The sequence below is a fragment of the Octodon degus genome, unplaced genomic scaffold (assembly GCF_000260255.1).
Source record: "Octodon degus isolate 3935 unplaced genomic scaffold, OctDeg1.0 scaffold00528, whole genome shotgun sequence".
NCBI lineage: Eukaryota > Metazoa > Chordata > Mammalia > Rodentia > Octodontidae > Octodon > Octodon degus.
The window spans coordinates 78,802-80,207 of NW_004525104.1; the positions used below are offsets into that span (position 1 = coordinate 78,802).

Here is a 1,406-nt window from a genome sequence, read left to right on the forward strand (position 1 = left end):
GAGCTGCGCTTCTGTGCCCGCTGATAGCAGTGCACAGGCCCCAAGCCCTGAGCCCTTCGTGCCCGTCCCTCTGGCGCAGGTTCAGGCCCCTGCCCAGGGCAGCGGCAGGAGTAGTGGCTGTCGGCAGGCCATGGTGATCCAGGAGGACAGCCACAAGGACACGCTGCCACTGCCCCTGTGGCATACCAGGGTGCTCTCACCAGTTAGGGACATGCCTGTCCCCCACATCCTGGTAGTGAAGATAGCCCTGAACCTCATCGCCAGGGTGCCCCAGCTGCCTGGGAAGGGGGGCGGCCCCAAAAAGCCAAAGGAGAAGCTGCCATCTGCAGGGAAGAGGCAAGAGCTGGAGAAGAGGTGCTCAGATAGCCCTGTCAAGGGGGCCAGGAAGAGGAAGGGGGAAGCAGAGAGAGACTGCGACAGTAAGAAAACCAGACTAGAGAAAGAAGTCAAATCACAGCCCTCTTTGTCTTCGTCCTCCCACAAAGAATCTTCTGAAACAAAGACCCGCAAGTCCTCCTCAGAACCCTCGAAAAAGGAAATGCTCCCCCCTCCACCTGTGTCGTCCTCCTCCACGTCGACCTCCCAGAAGCCAGCCAAGTACACACATAAGCGGTCACGGCGAGAAGCAGACCTCTGCCAAGACCCTCCCCAAAGGGCCAGTGCTCCCAAGAGCAGCCATAGGGACCCCTCAGTTCCCAAGCACAGGAAAGCCCAGGGCAAGTTCTCCGCAGAACACAGGGGATCTAGTGATACTGCAAATCCTTTTCCAGTTCCTTCTTTGCCAAATGGTACCTCTAAACCAGGGAAGCCTCACGTGAAAGGTGACAAACAGCAAGCTGATTTTCACATGAAGGAGGCCAAAAAGTTGAAGTGCAAAGCAGAATCAATGACAGACAAGGTGGGAAAGGCCTTCAAGTACTTGGATGCCATCCTGTCCCTTATTGAGTGTGGGATGGCTATGGAGTCGGAGGGCCCGCTGGCCAAGGCTGCGTACTCTGTGTACTCAGAAGCCGTGGACCTTGTTAAGTTCACCATGTCGCTGAGATGCTCTAACGGCACAACACAAGAGAAAATATTTGCAGTTTTATGCCTGAGGTGCCAGTCCCTCCTGAACATGGCAATGTTTCGCTGTAAGAAAGACACAGCAATAAAGTATTCCCGCACCCTGAACGAACACTTCAAGAGCTCTTTCAAAGTGGCCCAGGCACCTTCTCCATGCATTGCAAGGAGCACAGGTGCACCGTCCCCCCTCTCCCCAGTGCCTTCTCCTGCCAGCTCTGCTGGGGCCTCACCAAGTGCTGGGGGCCTGGGGAGCAGCGGGGTGACCGCCACAGTCAGCACCCCTGTCACCATCCAGAACATGACCTCTTCCTACGTCACCATCACATCCCATGTCCTTACCGCCT

At 56.3% G+C, this 1,406-nt stretch overlaps 1 protein-coding gene across 1 annotated transcript in view; it reads left to right on the forward strand.

Annotated features, from left to right (window-relative positions):
* LOC101591667 (AF4/FMR2 family member 1) overlaps positions 1–1,402 on the forward strand; it is a gene marked incomplete at both ends in the record, with an annotated part of 79,820 nt that extends 78,418 nt beyond the window's left edge. Inside the window, one exon of the mRNA XM_012513377.1 lies at positions 4–1,402. Within this exon, the coding sequence (XP_012368831.1) occupies positions 4–1,402 (1,399 nt within the window). The remainder of the gene's footprint in view (positions 1–3) is intronic.
* Between the last annotated feature and the right edge of the window lie 4 nt (positions 1,403–1,406).